General features: G+C 38.8%; 1 protein-coding gene and 1 long non-coding RNA gene across 2 annotated transcripts; one reads left to right on the top strand and one right to left on the bottom strand.

Moving 5' to 3' along the window:
• Positions 1-864: 864 nt before the first annotated feature.
• Positions 865-5,600, bottom strand: LOC146523206 (up-regulator of cell proliferation-like). Its single transcript, XM_085155536.1, has one exon. It carries the CDS (start codon positions 5,583-5,585, stop codon positions 885-887), a length of 4,701 nt encoding a protein of 1,566 aa, XP_085011662.1. The 5' UTR covers positions 5,586-5,600; the 3' UTR covers positions 865-884.
• Positions 5,601-7,361: 1,761 nt separating this feature from the next.
• Positions 7,362-9,012, top strand: LOC146523205 (uncharacterized). The gene is made up of 2 exons (XR_014870008.1): positions 7,362-8,139; positions 8,251-9,012. It is a non-coding gene; the product is annotated as an uncharacterized LOC146523205 (long non-coding RNA).
• Positions 9,013-17,344: the final 8,332 nt, after the last annotated feature.

Below are 17,344 nucleotides of genomic sequence, written 5' to 3'. Positions count from 1 at the left end.
TTAAAAACAGCCAACCAAGTAAATAACACTCTCCAGGAGGTTGGCGTGTCTATATACTAATACAGAGGGTGCACTGAAAGGTGCCTCAAGAATAGAAAGGCTAAATTGGAGATTTTTGCCCCCCCCCAAATAAAACACACACACACACACACACACACACACACACACACACACACACACACACACACACACACACACACACACAATATCTAAAAAGACAGAACGGTTCTGGAAAAACAGTCTTTGACTAGATGAAACCAACTTCAACCTCCACCAGAATGATGACAAGAAAAAAGTATGGAGAACAGCTCATGATGCAAAGCGTACCACATCATCTGTAAAACACAGTGGACACAGTGTGATGGCCTGGGTGTGCATGGCTGCCAGTGGCACTGGGACACTGGAGTTTATCGATGATGTGACACAGGACCGTGATCAACTGAAGATCCCCTCACACCATATTAGCTAACACAAACTGATGTTGTTCATGTAACTGTGTATATGTTAATGGTAATCTCTGTACTGAGTTTCAATAACATTTGAGTATCTGATTATAAGCAAAAGGAAACAATAAATGCTCACATAACACACATATTTAAAAATTCAAAAGAACATTAGTGACTGAATGTATATATTTTCTCATTATTTATTATAAAGCCTTGAATTTGTTTTAAGAAGAAAACAAATAATAAAAACAAAATGAAAGATGTACGCAAAAAAAGGACAGATCCTTTTTGAGATCAGATTATTTTCATTAAATGTGTTAAATGTAAGCTCAAGTAAATGTGAACAGTATTTTACAAATACATTTTCTTGAATACCACAATAAAATATGCTGATGTGCTCTTCTGCACACACATAAAAAGAAAGTAGAATGTGAATTGTTACTTGATGTTAAATGACTTTTTGAGACTTTTTTCTGCCTGTTCTTTTGTAATTCCTGTCCAAGCTTCAGGAATATCAGCAGGTTCTGCTTTATAGTGTTTGGCAAAATTATCATTGTACTTTGCCATTATAAATTTCCAATGGTCTGATGCCTCAAGGCTCACATCTGGAGGGATTTTCCAGTCTGGAAAAATGTCCCTATAACTGTTATAAGGGTGCCATTCATGGTTTGTAGCACTGCATCTAAAGCGGTTGTCACTGATCACAGAGGAAGAGCATATGTCAGTGACAAGTTTTCTTGTATTGCCCCACTTGTATCTACCCAGACCCTTTGGCCGATGCAGTACAGCAAAGTGCTCAGTATGACCTCCTCCTCCTGCATCACAGGAAGCTTTGCAGAATGGACACTGTGTGCCACAACCAATCAGTTTGTTGAAAAGCTCATTTTCAGGTTGCACATGAAGACGTTGTAGTTTCATTTCAAAGTTCAGTGCCTGAAACGCTTTTGTAAGATCTTGTGCCATGTCCTTTACACACTCTGTGAGCCAGTGAGCAAACTGTTCCTTGTCAGCATTGTTCAGGATCATGAACGCACCAAGAGCATCCTGGGAAATGACCAGTTTATTACCAAGTTCTTTACAAATATCTTCAACAAATCTCCCCAATTCAGAATCCGTATTTCCTGTTTTGGCTTTTTCAATGGCATCATTTATGCTTCTGATACATGACTGCAGATGTCGGTCCTCAAAATCGGATACTGACACAGTTGAGAAGCGCTCCACTATTTGGTTTAGTATCCATGTCTTGACATAATTCTCATATGAGCAAATATAGCTCACATAGTTTTTAAAATCATCTTTTGAAAGTAAATCCAGTAAAACTGAATATTGGAAGGACATTCGTGTGCTGAACTGCTCACATGTCAGCATTTCACCAGTGATATCAGGTCCCAGACATCGAGTGATAAAGTCTTCAACAGCAGGCTTCAAGCACTGGTTGGTGAATTCTTCTGCCTTCTTCTGACACTGGTCTCTTTCATGGAACACATCTTTGAAATCATCACGAAACTTTTCCATGTTTTTCATCAGACATCTGTAGGGATCATTTTCTTGGATGAAATCTTCGTGCATTTTCTGAAACTCTCTGGCTGCAAATCCACAGATGTGCTGTTTCAGAGAAACTTCAAAGTCAGTGTCGTTGTTAACATCTCGATTCTTTTGCAGTTTCTCGTCAATCATGTGTAGGATCTCCTGGATGTAAGTATCAGAGTAATTGCTTTTCTTTTTCACTTTTTCTCTCACAAACTGACTGCAAACATCTATGATGCTGTCAGCCTGTTTTTGTGCAGCTATTTTGTAATCTTCTTTTCTAAAGAAATTCCAGAATTTCTGTTTGCATTTTTTTATAAATCCTTCAGCTGTATATTTGAAAGGCTCTTTTCCACAATCCTGCAGACTTTTTTTACTTAATAATTCACATGCATGACTCCCTCTGTATGACAGATTGATTCTCAGGCAGTGAAATGTGCTGGTGAAGACATCTATGATCTTTTGTTCAGAAAAAGAAAGCTTCTTCAGAGTTTCATTCCACATCTTGTCAAATTCTTTGTCCAGCTCTTCATCACTCATCTGGGCTTTTTTCATTCTGCACATATCTATCAACACATGAACTGCCTTTTCAATCTCTTTTTTATGGTTCTCTTTGATTTTATCAATTTCTGTCATTCCCTGTTTGATTTCTACTGCCATCGTGAGTTGAATAAAAACAGATCTCTCCATTTCACGCCGGAGGCTCTTTGCACTGTTTGAGAATTCCTCTTTGTATCCTTCAACAAGATAAACATGACCCTCTGTTTGCTTGAAATACTCTGTCAGATTTTCTAGAAGTCTTGTCTCCCATGTGGACAGCACTGTGGAGACTTCACTCTTCAAAGATGTGAGGAATACTGTCAAGTCAGAAAAGTGAGATTTTGCTGCAATTGTACCAAAATTGGAAATTTTCGTTTCTGCGTTGGTTACCCAGGTGTACATTTCTTTTTTGAATTCCCACTCCCATTTGTTGAATTCTGTGCAGAGTCTCATGTATGCATCAGCTACGAGGCTGTTTCTGAAGCTGAAGATGAAGTTTTCATGCTTTACTGCAGTCCACAGACTTGTCATCCACTCATTAAACTCAGAGATATTATTAGCAGATGACTCACAGTTTCCCAGCAGTTGGATGATGTGTTTCTTGAGCTCATATACAGCCTCACTGTAGCCTGCATTGACTGGTGCCATTGGTGGGTTTCCATTCCAGAGTCCAGGAATGTACCAGTTCCCAGTGTCTGGACTGTACTCCATCACATCAGTGAAGCTCTTGTTCTCCTCTTTCTTTTCCATTTTGGCTGCTGCCTGGGTCATCTCATTTAACTGTTCCAGGAGCAGTTTCCTGTCTCGTAAGTTCTTTTCATGGGCTGAAACATCGGACACATTCTGGTGAACAAACACACATTTTGGCTTTTTGCCCACCTCCTTCATCCTGAGAAAAGCATGCACAACTATTTGTAGGATGTCCTTCATTTTAGCTGAATTCTCCATTGCAATATTAACAATGGTGACATCACTCAGCCCCACAACAAGTGTAGCAAGCTCATTGTCGTGCTCGTAGCTGTTTTCCAGTTGGGCAAGTTCTGGTGACTTTAAGCCCTCAGTGTCAATGATCAGCATGAAGTCACAGTTTAGGACTTTTTTCATGTCTTCATTGATTTTGATGAGCAACATAAAGGCACCTCGAGTACATCGACCACTGCTGACTGCAAACTGCACTCCAAACATGGTGTTAAGGAGAGTGGACTTTCCTGTGCTCTGAACTCCAAGAACTGTGACTACACGTATCTTTCTGTTTGGAGACACCAAGTCACTGAGCTGAGAGAGAACATCACTCACCCATCTGAGAGGGATGTTGGATGCATCTCCATCTACAAGCTCAAGAGGAAATCCATCAAGCAACAACTCTGCACACAGTTTGGGCAGATGCTGCAGCTGTTGACGTGATGGATCTGTTTGGGGAAGGGACAGTGAAGCTTCATAGATCTGACCCATTTCACGGAAGAAGTGTTCAGTCCCCAGTGAGCTGTTGGAAATTTGTCTGTCAATTTCTTTGATCTCCTCTTTGTTCTCAGAGTTCTTGCATTTTTCTTTATATTTCTCCCGAAGTTCAGACAGTTTTATACGAGACAGGTTATCCAGGTTCATTCGCATCCATTTCAAGAAATAAAACCTCTCTGTTCCTGGGCTTGATATTGCATTGATGAAACATGTCATAGCTCTGGACATGTCATAAAAATTCTGCCTTTTCCTCAGTTGTTCTTTCTGCAGCTGAAGTTCACTTTTGTAATCTTCTATATTTTTGGAGCCAACTTTTCGAAGTCGAAATTCTTCCTTCTCTAAGCAGGTCAGTTCTTTCCATATTTCACCTTGCCGTGGAAGCTGATCTTCTTTGTATTTAAGGATGTCTTGAATTTCAGCAGTGATGACATTTGAATTTTTCTTTGCAGTCTGGCACTCTGGAGAGTCTTCATCAACCAGGATCCCCAGGTCATGGGCAATGTCTGCCATCTGCTCTATTGTCATCTTCATCTTTGCGTTCTTAACCAAGTCTTTGATCATTTCCCTCAAACGTTTGACAAAGTCTGCATCATTTATTGCTTTTGTCTTAATAATGATGTTGTTGTTGGTCAAGCCCAACTCAGTTGCTACTTTTTTTAAAGTATCTGTACTGTTGTTGCTCACATGACTACCAACCAAGAAGATCTGTGCCTCGTGCTGTTGGTTGGTAAGTAGACTGAATTCAGATTCAGAGTCTAAATGGTCAAAGAACACAAAAACTGCTGCAGATGTCTGACACAGAAAGGAGTATTGTGTTTGAAAGCTTGCAATGTCCCCACGAAGGTTAGCTACAGCCACTGGCTGACTGAAAATATCAATGTTTGTGTTTCCACAAGGAAGATACCAAGTAATCTCAGTCAGTCCGTTGGATATTCTTCTTGGACTGTCACCACACTCCATGTTGCGATGAACAAAGGTGTCATGGTACTGCTGAGAATTGCTCAGAAGCTTATTGAGAATCTCTGACTTGGATAAAGAGCACTCACCCAGTCTGACAAAAGAGATCATTGGAAATTCAGAGAGGACGATTCTTTCTTCAATGAAGCCCTTGGACTCTGACAGAGACTGAGGTCTGTACTTTTTAACAATGTCTCTCATGGCCCACAGCATGAGTGTGCACTGACTGGTGTCACAATTGGGAAGCAGCAAAGGCACAGAAAACTGACATGTGGACATTTTTACTGCCATTTCCTGCTGCACAAGACCATCAGAACACAGAAAAAGAGCAGTGATTATATCAAGGGGGTTTATCATGCCACCTTTTTTGGGGCTTTTAAACAGATTTTCAATACTGAACTCTTGACTCCCTGATACACCATCACTGTCTGACTTACACACTGTGGTATATGTCACATTCCTCGCTGTCACATTAACCATCATCAGTTTCTTCAGAAAATACCAAGGAAGGTCAGATTTACAGTGGGCAGCTTCATCAGTGATGGCCTTCTCATCAATCTCAAGTATTTTTCTGAGTGTTAGTTTCTTTCTGTAGTACTGCTCCAACCCAAGATCATCCAATAACTTTTCCAGATGAGTCTCTGTGAATAAAAACATGGTTTCAACATATCTTATTATGCTAAAATATCTTACTATTAAAAATACAAGGTCATCAGTACAAAAACACTGATCAACCATCATACAAAAAAACTTTATCTACCCTATAGTCTAATTTCTTTAGGAGAAATTAAACCAACAGTGTTCTTTGACACAGTGACTAATATTGTTTCTCCAACAACATAATTTACACCAACCTTCTTGAATATGGACTGCAATGAACTTTTGAAATTTTTCTTGATGAAACCCTCACAGATAGTCCTATTAGTTATGTGCCATTCAAATTCAAATTCATTCATGTTCAATAGGCCCACTTCAAAATGTTCTTTATCACTAAAATCTAAATATCAAAAAAGGTTTTTGCGAAACAATTAAATAATATTTTTGAGAAGCATAATGTTCTTGATAATTTTTAGTGTGGTTTCAGAAAGTTGCATTCCCCTAAAACAGCTCTCCTTGAAGTCTTCAATAACCTTTTGATGGCTGCAGATAAGAGTCATTGATCAATCCTCCTTTTATCGGACCTTAGCTTAGCCTTTGATTCTGCTGGCCATAAGATCTCGACCCCTAGGTTAAAACACATTGCAGAAATTTCCAGCTGTGTCTAGAATACTTTTTATTTTCATGGCAAATTTAAAAAAAAAAATCATTTCTTATCATTTACATTCAACCTCGCTTTTGAACCTCATGAACATGAATCATTTTTAAAGAGCCATCAAAATGCAATCAAAAGTTGGATGGTAACTAACTTTTGGCAAATTAATGCAGACCAGACAGCATGCTGCTCCTGAGGGCAATACCCAACTCAGACAGTAATTTAGGTCCTTTGTTAAGACCCAGGTCATGATTCTGTGTGGTGTTGTCATTCGCGACATGTGAGGGGGTGTTGTTTGTCCTCTATGATGCCTGTGTTTATGTAAATTTCCAGGTGGAGGCTGACCATTGGTGGTAGATGGAATGAGGAGAGCTACAAATTGGGACATGACTGGGCTGGCAGCCCTGCTACTTTCTGTTTCATATGAGCCATGCATTTAGTTCTGTGGGCTGTTTGCTGAGTTTTCTGGGATGAGAAGAGCTAGCCTGCATTGTTAATATTGTAAATTGTGTAAAAAGACCTATTTGTTTGACCTGGTAGCTGTAGGGGTGGGAAGCCGTTTTCTTTTGGAACCTTTTTCTCCTGTTTTGGTTAGGGAGATAGGTAAGGGGCCTGTATTTTCTTTTGGATTTTCTCATTATAGTTAAGTTAGTTCTAAGTGTTTTGTTTGTTGTTTTGGCCATGCCCACCCTAACGCTCGCTACACTCAAAAAAGTCAACTAAGGCAGTTGTTTGATTTATTCAATAGACATTTGTCTATTTAACATGAACATATTGATATTAGGTTTTTAAATCATTATCAGTTGTTGGTTTAACATAAAATAACAAAAAGTTTAATGGACTAGATTTGCATTCTTCAGTTCAATTAAATGTAATTATTTTAAATCAACAACTCTAAAACCGATGCCTAGTGCGCATGCTCAAACTTCCCAGAAGTGAAGAGGCGGGAATGCGGAGAAAGTAATATGTGTTCAGTGAACTGCCGTTTCCCTCTGCAGAATCTTCCACAATACAGGTAAGTAATAAATAACTGAAAATATCTTAGTCAAACAAAGTTGTTCCGTCCGTTAATTGTTTAACAATGTTTTTAATTCCAAATGTGTAATTTGTCATTAGACAGCGGGAGTGGAGCAAATACAGTGAAGATCGGGTATTAGACGGTGCCAATCGGTGCCGTCTAATACCTGACTTCTAATCCGCTCCGGCTATATTTATATTATTATTAGCATTTCCATTTCATTCTTTTTTTTGTTACCCGTTTTTGCAGTTAGTCTTATAGTGTTTTTAGCGGTTATTAATGTGTTTAATTCAATATTTAACACGTTTGAAATTCAATTTCAAAGTAAATGAAGTTAGCTAAATTTGTATGGTTGTCTCATTGAACTTTTACCTAGCTCTGTTAGCATTCACTTTGGTTTTAAATGACGGTTATTGCAAGACATGGTCTTTCTTCACTTTTTTTTTTATTATCATTTGCATTTCTTCTTTCTTTCTCTCTCCTTTTTTTTAAGCATTCGGCCTCTTGCAGTAATGCAAGTTAAACTAGCATGCGCGAGTTGCTAAATATTAGCTGTGTCCAAATTCAGGGACTGCATCCTTTGAATTGACTTAAACGCTAGTGCATGGGGAAAAGAGCATAAACACGCGGTCAGAGGAAAAGGCAATGGCGGATAGTTATGAAAATTGCCTGTCGGACCTTTACCGCAACTACCAGCATCTTTATTGCATAGTGTGAAACACTGCTATTACATTTGGCAACAGATTGGATATTTATCTGTGAATTTTATATTGCAAGAGGTATTTATATGTATTTGTATTTTTTTATACGTTTGCAACAAAGTAAAAAAAAATCCACTGTGGAGTTTTTATAAATTTTTTTGTCTGTTTTCTTTACCATAGTAACACCACAAAGAAAGCTGACCCCTTTTCTGATTGTTTGTGCCTCCTCTTTAATACATGGTAAGTTTTTACCATCATATATTTTTATGATAGTTTTATGATTTAATCAAAGTAAAAAAAAAGGTGGTCAATAAAACCATCCTTAAAACTGCTTCTCTTTTTTTCTTTCAGTGACTTGTATGTGGCAGTGCAAGCGTTGTTCCATCAGGGAGAGTAGTAGGTAAAAAATATTGAAACACTGTACAGGGCTCGCAAAATCGCTAGCCCGACATCCCGGGGCTAGCGATTTTTCCAGTCGGGCCACCAAAATCTATCTCTGCCCTGCCCGTCAGGCTGTCATAGGAAGGAAAAATATATGTCAATGCTTTTGCATTCTTTCGGAAATGTAGCTGGGTAATTATGTCATTGGCATTGTTGAGCCACTGTCAATATGTGACATATTGAAATCGCGTTTGAATTTGCGCTTGTTTTTTGCTTTCACTTTGCAATCGCGCGAACTGTGTATAGAGAGCGACAGCACTGATTGGTGAGTGATGATAATTTGCGCACCAATTCCTCTGACATCGTCTTATCAATTGTTAGCTTACTATGCAAACATGACAAGTGAAATCTCCCGCAGCTTAAACATGTGAGAGGTTGATCACGCAGAGAATCGCTGAGCGTTATGTGAGTGCGTGTGTAAAAGCAGTAGGATTTATATTTTAGTTCTGCTGAGCCAAATAAGACAGGTCAGGGTGAAGAAGTGACAGCCAAAGAAAAGCTTACCACAAAACGGAAAAGTTATGACAAATCAGACTATAAGGCAAAAAGAAAGTGCAGCTTTATGGTTTCATGGACAAAAGAATTTCTGTGGCTGCAATATGACGAGCTAAATAACCAGGGCTGCACATAAGTGGTCCGCAGGTGCGCATTCACTGTCAAAATAAAAAACGCGCACAAGATAAGAAGTTGCAACGCGTGTTTGCGTACATAAGATTTTCTGGAGGAGGACAGACATTTGTTTAGAACTCTTAAAGATGTCGAAGAAGCTCCTTTAAGCAATTACTTTGCTGTTCCTCCACCTCCAAAGAAATGTCAGAAGGAGTCCGAACCACAAAAGAAGCGCGTATTCTCGGAAAAGTGGTTGCAGGTGAGCTGGCTTCAAACAAATGATGAACGCACAGAGATGTGGTGCAGAATGTGCCGTGAAAATCCCACTCTAGCGGACAAAAACACTGCCTTTTATATGGACGCAAATGCGCGTTGCAACTTCTTATCTGGTGCGCGTCTTTTATTTTGACAGCGAATGCGCACATGCGGACCACGTATGTGCACCTGTGTAAATAACATAATGTTCTGCCGGTTGTGTTGTTGGTTTTCCCTCGATTTCTGAGTCGACAAGCGCCTTTGTTACTGGGACCAGTACATTTAAGAAAGGCCCCCATTAGAAATGCATTATTGCTCAGTCTGCAATATCTTTCCCAGAACAAACACCAATTGCAAATAACATACTAAAAATAAACCTGAAAAATCTGTTTAGACCAGCGTACTATGTTGCAAAGAGTGAACTACCACTGGCACAATTTAGCAGTCTTTGCAAACTTCAAAAAGCAAATGGCCTAGATCTTTAGAGGTTGAGGAGGAGCACCAACTGACAGAGGAGCAAGCTCAAGAAAAACGGTCTTAATTTCTGGACGTGACGCAAAAAATTGCCACATGTTTTGGGTCATAATACATAAAGGCATACATAAAGCAAAAAAGTGGAATATTCTTAAATGGCCAAGTGAGTCACCTGATCTTAACCCAATGTAGCATGCATTTCACTTGCTGAAGACTAAACCTCGGACAGAAAGACCCACAAACAAACAGCAACTGAAAGCCACAGCAGTAAAAGCCTGGGAGAGCACTAAAAAGGAGGAAACCCAGAATCTGAGGATTTCCATGAGTGTAAAACACAGATATACCTCTCATTGTGTCTTAGACCCTCACACCAGAAAACGTGTGGAAGACATAAAGAGACAACAGATATTTAACAAAATGAGATCTTCTTATCTCAGAACCATCATTTTAAACCAGTGTCAGTTAATAATGACACGTCCATATTTAACTGACCTGTCCACTGCTATTGTACAGGCAAATTCAATAGCATTTTATGTTCTACATGCCAGAGGAGAATAACAGTGTTCATGATAACTTCTAATTTTAGACCTATTTTTAAATTAATTCATGTAGCAAAATTGTTCAAATATTATACATTTTCATTTTCTTCTATGACAGTGAGAATAGTTTATTCATCCCTGGAAGTTATATGGATTGTTGGGGATTGAACCACCAAGTTTGTCATAAGTAGAGAAGGTTGTGTACTGAATGAAATGTTGTTCTATATTACATCCAACATCAATTAAGGCTTTAGAGTTTGGGCCAAAGACAGACTAACTTTGCCTTTCAGGAAACAGTGACAGCACAGAAACAAACTCTTTCCCCTCTTTTTATTTTTCAGTTTATACATCCGTGATTCCTTTGCTTTCATTTCCTCAGCAGAGACACACTCACTTTACAAGTTTGTCTACATCTAGCTCACAAAACAACTGGTTTGTTTAGTAAAAAGTTTTTTCATTTTATTAAAGAATATAATTTTTGGCAGATAGTTCCTCCCACATTACAATTTTAAAAAATGATTAACTGCTGTATCTAATTTGGCTGTAAAGTGTGAATGATTGGTTTTCCTCTTTGTGTTTGCTCTGTGTTTCACTGGCGACGTGTCCTGGGTACATCCTTACTCTCTCCTGTGTTATAGGCTCTAGAAACCCTGCAACACTAAAGTGGGTAAGAAAATGAATAGATGGATAGACACCATTTTCCTGCAAAGATGCAAAATATAACATAGTGCATGTGACAAATAAACTTGGTAATACTGTTGACCATCAGTGTGGGTGTCAGCCTGGAAGATGTAGGCCCTGAGCTGAAGTCTCTGAGAGACAGATGAATTTATTTCTCCCTGACAGTTTTGTTGTCATAGTTGGGGATTGGACTCTCGACTTTCCAAACAGTAGAGCAGATTGCCTACTAGTCTGAAGTTTGATGGTTCACACCCCGGCTCCACCAGTCCACATGCTGAAGTTTCTGAAAGCAAGACACTGAACCTCAGATTGCTCCTAATATATATATCAATGTGTGTGCATGAATGTTAGAAAGCATTTAGGGCATAGAATAAAATGCTGTGTGAATGAGTGAATGTGGTCAAGTGATCAGAGAGAACCCGTAACTTACATCTGCTAATGACAAGCAGTCAACTTACACTCCCAGAATAGACAATTACATATTTAATTTGTTTAATAGTCTTAAACGTTTAATTGTGACAAACATGCAAAAAAAAGAAAAAAGAAATCAGGAAAGAGGGTAAACACTTTTTCAAATCTCTCGATGTGGGTGTGAGAAATCAACTTTGGTATAGCCCGGACCATCAGTCTGGAATAAGCAGTCCCCAGCAGGCTGAACCTGGAGCAGAGGTTCTGTACTGAGTTGTGGTCTCTGGGAGAGATGAGGTTATTTGTCTCTGACAGCTTTATTGTTTGTCAGGTATCAAACTGCTGATGTCTCCACTAGTAGAGTGCATCATCTACTCTTTGGATGCTCAGCAGTTGAAACATATCATATAAAAATATCATAAAACATGCTGGTCTTTCATGGTCTTTCTTTACAATCAGAGGGAACCCACAACTTACATCTACTAATAACATTCATTCAACTTACATTCCCACCTCTCAAACTCTTCACACATGTGTTTCTAACCTTTATAAAGTTGTTTTATCAGTCACAACTCAAAAAGTTGTTCTATATTCCGGCTTAGTGACTTAAACTTTTGCATTGGGCCAAAGACAGAATAACTTTGGCATCCAGGAAATACTACTAACAAGGAAGTGGTTAAGTAAACAAAGAAACAAATTATGTTCCCTCTTCTTATTTTTCAGTTTTTACATCCTTGATTCCTTTGCTCTCATTTCCTCAATCCTCTCATTGTGTCTTAGACCCTCCCACCAGAAAAGTTGTGGAAGACATAAAGAGAGAAAGTAAGACAACAGACATTTAACAAATTGAGACCTCCTTACCTCAGAACCATCATTTTAAAGTGTGCCAGTTAAATATGATACATGATACAGTTACATCACCTGTCCACTGTTATTTTACAGGCCAACAGTACGGCAGGGGAAGTTTATACATCCTTGATCCTTTACTCTCATTTCCTCAACAGAGGCAACAAATGCTGAAAACTGCTGAATCTGATTTGGCTGCAACGTGTGAATGTGAATGATTGTTTTTCCTCTTTGTGCTCTGTGTTTCAATGGTCACCTGTCCTGGGTATATCCCTGCTCTCTCCTGTGTAGTTCTAGAAATACTGCAACACTAAAGTGGGTAAGAAAATGAATAGATGGATAGACACCATTTTCCTGTATCACAGCAAATATGCAAAATATAACAGAAGCAAATTCTTCACTGCTTCCTGTTTGTCATGTTTACACCTTTGATTGTTTTGCTCTGATTTCCTTGATCCTCTCTCTGCATCTTAAGTGGAACGTATGATTTAGCAGATATGGCCACTCTGTGTGTAGAGAGCTCTGTTGTCAGAGGGAGGCAGTGTACACAGTATGCAGTAGAACCAGTCTGTGTGCCTCTCCGTCTTGTGCAATTGTTTTCCATCAGCCAGCCATGGAGCAGAGCAAAGTTAAAACATAAGAAGTGAAAACAAGTATTTAAAAACAATTTAAAGAAAATCTCCACACACTGTGCTTTTAATGCTGTACTCTTTGATCCTAGAAGTTGCTTTTTGTTTTCAGATTTCTCCAATGCTGGGTAAACACAACTGTCCCTCTCTTGGCTATTCTGGCACACTTGTTAACCAATTAGCAATTTGGAGGAGTGGATAGGACTTTTTTAAAAATGAATTCACAATTTGACAAAAATATTCAGATATCTTCAGAAGTTAAAGTAGGATTTGGCCAATGGAGGAATCCTAAGACTGGGTGTAGCAGTGCAGCATGTAACCAAACACTGACCAAGAAAGATCCCAGCCTACTCTTTATTAGCCCAGTTGTCATGGTCTGGCATGCATCCTCAGTGATCACCAGCTGGGTTGTTGTTTTTGTTGTAGTTTCTCTCTTTCTCTCTGGCTCTTCCACTCCTCTCCACCTGTGCGGAACTCATTATGGGTTCCTGCTTTGGGTGCACGCACCTGCGAGCAATCTACTCACTTGCAGCTCATTAGCTGTGTCCCAAAACATAGGCCGCATCCTTCGGAGGACCCGGCCTTCGCAGTCTACGTGGACCGGGTCCTTCGAAGACCGAGAAGGCCAGAAGTGCGAGGCTGTGAAATGGGACTGTCTAGCCTTCAGGCGATGGATCTGTGTTACTTGTTGCTGGATCGTTATACCTACTACTCCCGTCAGTGCAGCCCTGGCTCTAAATTGTTTTTTCCTTGGTTGTTATTTGGCTCCTGTCTAACTTGTGTTTCTCTTTATGAATAGAGCCTCCTGGACCCATCACTGTTCCCCCTGGATTTGTGCATGAGTTCGTGAGTGATCAGCAGTTAGGAGTTTGTGTCAGAAGAGGAGTTTACGTGACCAACCCTTTCTCCCTGGAATCCTGGAGCCCCGTCCCCTGCACTTTGTACACATTTCACCTGGTGTTTGGAAATAAACTCTCTCGCTTCTAGATAAAATGATAATAATAATCCCTTTCTTAAATTTGAAATCTAAACTTACTCTGTCATTACGTTTGTTATTACTATTATTTTTATTATTAATAAAATGTTATATTTTATAATTATATTTTGAATAATTATATTTTTGTATATTAATCCACTACAGTAAGAGAAGATTAATACATTCACATCTGTGAGTGATATCTGTGTGGTGTTGTGTCTGATTTAATACATAAAACAGATCTGGCCTGTGTGCTAAATTTGTAAATATTCATTGTGATATGCTATTTAAAAAAAAAACAAACATAGCATGACCTTAAAAACACTGCTCTGTTAACGCTGTGTTGAAATGTATGATTATATTTAAGGTCCTGTTATTATGATTATGATTGTTATTATGATGATTATTATTAATAATAATAATTAGATTAATTATATTATAATATATATAATAATGGGTTAATAATTAGATTATTATTATTATTAATAATAATAATAATAATAATAATAATAATAATAATAATAATAATAATAATAATAATAATAATAATAATGATTAATGAATTAATTAATTAAGCAACAACATTTTAGCACTGTACTATCATTCTGTTTCACGGTCCTTCCAAGGGAGGGGTCTTTCCAGATTGTACGACAAAATTAACGGGAGGAAAAACACTCTCAGAGAAAAAAAAAATTTAAGTTTGCTATGCTCTTTATTCTTCAATTGTGCAGAGTTTGTCGGATTCAAATTGACCTTCAATAGTAACTGCTTCTTCTGCTGAGAAGAAATGACATCATTCGACCTGTGGCTTTGATCAAAAAATAAAATAATAGTGCTAAATTTTCATGCTAGGTAGACAAAAGATAGATTTACTAGAAAATTATTTTCAAGCTGAGACGGGAAACTAATGAACTGATATAACCAAGAATTTGTGAAGAGAAAGCCAGGCAAGAAGAATGTGAGAGTATTTTGAGTCTTCTCAGTAATTCAACTATGGTTATTAATGCATTAAATCTGCAGTTAATTAGAGACTGTTGACATTTTTTCAATTTCAGTAATATTCAAACTTTTACTTTATTGCAATACTGACGTCCAATTATCATTTAAGCACAATACAATAATTTCTTTAGTCAGTTTAAATTCATTCATGTCAAAACATGTGCAGGAATTATTAACACGGACTTTTCTCCTCCAGTAGGTAACTGTTTGTCTTAGCTAGCTAAGGACATTGATTTAGTGATTGGTTTACAAAAACACACATGTAAGTTATCAAAAAAGTACAACAAAGCATCACATCATTTTTGTAAGTTTTATAGTTTAATGGAGAACACTTCGCGCTCTCAGTTTGAAATGTACAGTTTTGGTTTGGAATAATGGGTCAGGCTTTTCCAGAAGCTTCGTCTCCAATGTAGACACCCTGTGGAGGCTTCACTTTTCCAACATGTCAGAATATTCAGATTCTAGAACAACTGTACAACATTTGGAAATTCTTGTTTCTTGCTGAAGATGAGGTTTTATACTTTAATGCAGTCCACAGGCTTGTCATCCATTTTTCAAAATCCAAGGTATCATTAGTGTATTAATGAACATTTTAACAAATGTAAATGCTCCAGATTATAGCCTTGGGCTAATTTCCATCTGCAGACCCTCTGGCAGGTTGGTGTTACACACAAGTTAGTGTCTCTGTATATTTTTACTATTTACACATTTCATGTGACAAGGACAAAAACAGTGATCACATTATATTAGAACAAACAATGACAAGAAGAGTGGACAACAGAGGACAATATAGATAACAATAACAGAAACACATCAATTATATTGCACAAACCCCAGTATTACACATGCTCTGATATTGCACTGACCCATTACACTAATAGTTGTTTCCCTTTGTGTAATACACTAACTCTTTTTCATCTCAAATATAAAGCATGATTAATTAATCACATGTTTGTGTGCCCCTTTTAAAGTTTTTCACGATTACTAAGACACATTCCTGCTCTCCTTTTCCCCAAACTGTGAACACAAAACCCAATTTTCAAGCTACATTCACAAAACCTCTGACTCTTCTTGCAAAACCAAACTTTCACTCCAAAACAGTTCAATCTGTGCTCAAAACTGAACTATGCCGTCAAATCATGCCTCAAGTCAATCTAAATTTCATACTCTACTGAGTAGTCACTAAACACTACATGGAAAAAAGGAAAACAATGGTCAGGACATGAAGCGGTAGAAATAAATGTTTATTTAGGCTAAATGCATGTTGCAAAACAAAATACCCGGGCATTTCTAACAATTGTGCATAGAAAAGAGAATTTGCCAAAAACAGAAATCTTGTGCATTTACATGTAGCACTTGTACGTAGAAATAAAGTACACAAATATAAAAATGAAGTACAAAGAAAAGAAGTGCATTACTCCGCCACGGCATCACACATCACATCACAGGCCACATTTTCTCTGGCCAGGCAACGGGGGGAAAAACCCCAATGAATGCCATATCCAGGCTTCATATGCCTCCACACCGATGTCACCACAGGCAAGTTCCATGGCTTGCAGGAGATTTACCCTGGTGTAAGGATGGCATTCATATACCTTCCACCGCCATGAGGAGAAGAATTCTTCAGTGGGGTTCAGGAAAGGGGAGTACGTTGGAAGGCAAAGATTGATAAAACTGGATATATACCAACCTGTACATACTGAAATCTTTGCTCTTTGACTCTATCAGAGTTGCGTTCAAAGGGCATTCTGTACAGTCTGTTGCGCTTGTGGACACGGTCAACAGTAGAGAGGCTGACACTGTCGACACCCTCAAAATGCACATGGTCCTCAATGATCCTCAGCTGAATTTTGATGATGTTGTTCTCACAGACCACGTCGACAATTAGGGTCTCTGGGTGTCAGCTGACGATGCTGAGGTACTGAACCTTGACCGGACGGCAACGTGGCATCCGCAGGACCAGACGAGGCAGGACCAGATGTGGCAGATGCTGCAAGTGACAGTGTGGAAACCCGAGGTGGAGGCGCTGCAGGCTGGACAGATCCCTCGGACCCTCCAGCGGAGACAGGCTGCTGAAACAGTTTTCCTGAACTGCCAGCAGAGAGAGACAGCGGCATGGGAGCCACAAAGCTCTGGATTGGCTCACTCGAACCCCCAGCAGGAGCAGAAGCAGGGCCAGAAGGTATTGGGACCCCTGGCTGAGTGTGTAGCTGACCAGATGGTCGAGTGGCAGACTTGAGCTGCTGGTAACAGAGCTAGAGACTGAGCTGCTGCTGAAGAGGAGGTTGGGGAGGAGCACCGACTGACAGGGGAGCAAGCTCAAGATATAGGGGTTGATATCCTATATCAAAACCCAGAGACAGTAGCAGTAGGAGTAGAAGTAGTAGCAGTATTAGTACTAATATTGTGCATCACACAGGCTTGAAGAGTGGTCACTCTCCTGACGTGCAAATGGTGAAAACATGTCACATACACATGTCACAGTCTTAATTGCAAATTAAACATGTTGATAGGTAAAATATCTTTAAAAAAGAAGTTTAAAATTTTGGCACAGACAGAGTTTATTAATATCACAATGGGGAAATTCA

This window comes from Neolamprologus multifasciatus, chromosome 3, assembly GCF_963576455.1.
Source record: "Neolamprologus multifasciatus chromosome 3, fNeoMul1.2, whole genome shotgun sequence".
NCBI classification, from domain to species: Eukaryota; Metazoa; Chordata; class Actinopteri; order Cichliformes; family Cichlidae; genus Neolamprologus; species Neolamprologus multifasciatus.
This window is presented reverse-complemented; position numbering and strand designations above follow the sequence as displayed.

What these genes read in the sequence shown, in the direction of transcription:
- LOC146523206 (XM_085155536.1), bottom strand. Translation starts at nt 5,585, where the DNA reads ATGTTTTTATTCACAGAGACTCATCTGGAAAAGTTATTGGATGATCTT.